This window comes from Phoenix dactylifera, chromosome 7, assembly GCF_009389715.1.
Source record: "Phoenix dactylifera cultivar Barhee BC4 chromosome 7, palm_55x_up_171113_PBpolish2nd_filt_p, whole genome shotgun sequence".
Classification (NCBI taxonomy): domain Eukaryota; kingdom Viridiplantae; phylum Streptophyta; class Magnoliopsida; order Arecales; family Arecaceae; genus Phoenix; species Phoenix dactylifera.
Genome location: NC_052398.1, coordinates 1,016,482 through 1,018,256, shown reverse-complemented (window position 1 = coordinate 1,018,256; position 1,775 = coordinate 1,016,482). Strand labels below are relative to the sequence as shown.

The 1,775-nt window shown below is 37.7% G+C and overlaps 1 protein-coding gene across 1 annotated transcript; it reads left to right on the top strand.

The window, feature by feature from the left end:
- Nucleotides 1-253: 253 nt before the first annotated feature.
- On the top strand, nt 254-1,417 carry LOC103715559 (agamous-like MADS-box protein AGL80). The gene has a single exon (XM_008803232.3). It carries the CDS (start codon nt 553-555, stop codon nt 1,249-1,251), a length of 699 nt encoding a protein of 232 aa, XP_008801454.1. The 5' UTR covers nt 254-552; the 3' UTR covers nt 1,252-1,417.
- Nucleotides 1,418-1,775: the final 358 nt, after the last annotated feature.

Genomic DNA, 1,775 nt, shown 5'->3' with positions numbered 1-1,775 from the left:
TCATCACACGGCTAAAAGTAAATGCATACAGCCATGGGCAACCCAGAAACAGCTACTGGACGACGAAATGGATTTTGGAATTTATTGACATTATAAAAAAAAGGTACTGTCAATAATCCCATTGGTACTGAAACCATTAAAAGAACACCCAATAACTTATTGGGCACTGTGCGGAGTATTTGAAATACGGGAAAGAAGTACCATTCGGGTAATATTTCCAAAGGAGTTGCAAATGGATCTGCCGGTTCATCTATAGTATGTTCATTGTTAAAGCCAAATTGGTTGTCATATGTCAAATGTTCCAGTCTATCTTAATGAATTAATAATCTCCAAATCACTACCCCTGATTTCTTGCCTGAGCATAAAAATTGAATCATCAAGATCATAATAAAATGCTATCAAATCCATCATTCCACACTTAAGTGTCCGAATCTCTCACGTATATCCAAACAATGCTCTCCTCCTGTGTATATTAGTATAAAAGCAAGGTGAGTGGCTGGATGTTGCCTCGTTCCTCCTTGCTTAGCCAAGTTTTGACCTCCCTTCATATTCATGGCTCGTAAGAAGGTGAAGCTTGAGTGGATCGTCAATGATTCAGCTAGGAGAGCTACATTGAAGAAGAGAAAGAAGGGTTTGATGAAGAAGGTAAGCGAATTGAGCACTTTATGCGATGTCAAAGCGTGCTTGATTGTCTATGGGCCAAATGAACCCCAACCAGAGGTATGGCCATCGGCGCCAGATGCTATGCGCGTGCTTGCGAGGCTAAAGAAGATGCCCGAGATGGAGCAGAGTAAAAAGATGATGAACCAAGAAGGCTTCATGCGCCAAAGGATCATGAAGCTACAAGAGCAACTCAGGAAGCAAGATAGAGAGAACAGAGAGCTCGAGACAACCCTTTTGATGTACCAAGGCTTAGCAGGGAAGAGCTTACACACTGTGTCCATTGAAGATATGACAAGCCTTGCATGGCTCATTGAGATGAAGGTAAATAAAGTGCATGAGAGGATAGAGCATTCAAAGGGGGAGATGGCATCAAAGATGGTGGAGGGGGTGAAAGAGGAGAAGAAGAAAGTGGAAGGGCCATCAAATATCAAGGAAAAAACACCCTTGGAGGTCGCCATGGAGGAACTTCAAAGGCAAGACTGGTTCACTGAAATTATGAACCCACATGATCTAACGATCTGCGGAAATGAAGTTGTGCAACCCTACATAGACCACAACAACCCATGGTTGGATGCTTACTTTCCTTGAACTAAGGTAGTGCTCGTAGTAGTAGCTACTGCAACACCAATAGAGATAGATGTGGTTTTTGATTTCTCAACTGTAGCATCAATAATGTCTTCACCAGTATGGTCTTAACTCTAGTATGTCATTATCCTTTTTTTTTTCTCTTTTTTATCATCCATGTTAATAAATATTACAAGATGACAATGTCATTGAAAATTTAAATTCCAGTTTTCTCCATTACGCATTCAAGGTCCGCAAGAATGACCCTCATATATATATATATATATATATATATATATATATATATATATATATATATATATATATATATATATATATATATATATATATATATATATATATATTCTCAAGAATAAAAAGATAATTAGATTTAGCATGCATGGCTATTTGAAAAGAATCCCATTCAATTTTGAATAGGGTTGATAAGGCTGCTCACGTATAATGGGATTGAATTAAAGAGAAACCTAAAATGCTTAATTGGTATTGTGAAGAAACAAGTGCATGATTTTTGTTTATACATATTTTTG

What these genes read in the sequence shown, in the direction of transcription:
- LOC103715559 (XM_008803232.3), top strand. Translation starts at nt 553, where the DNA reads ATGGCTCGTAAGAAGGTGAAGCTTGAGTGGATCGTCAATGATTCAGCT.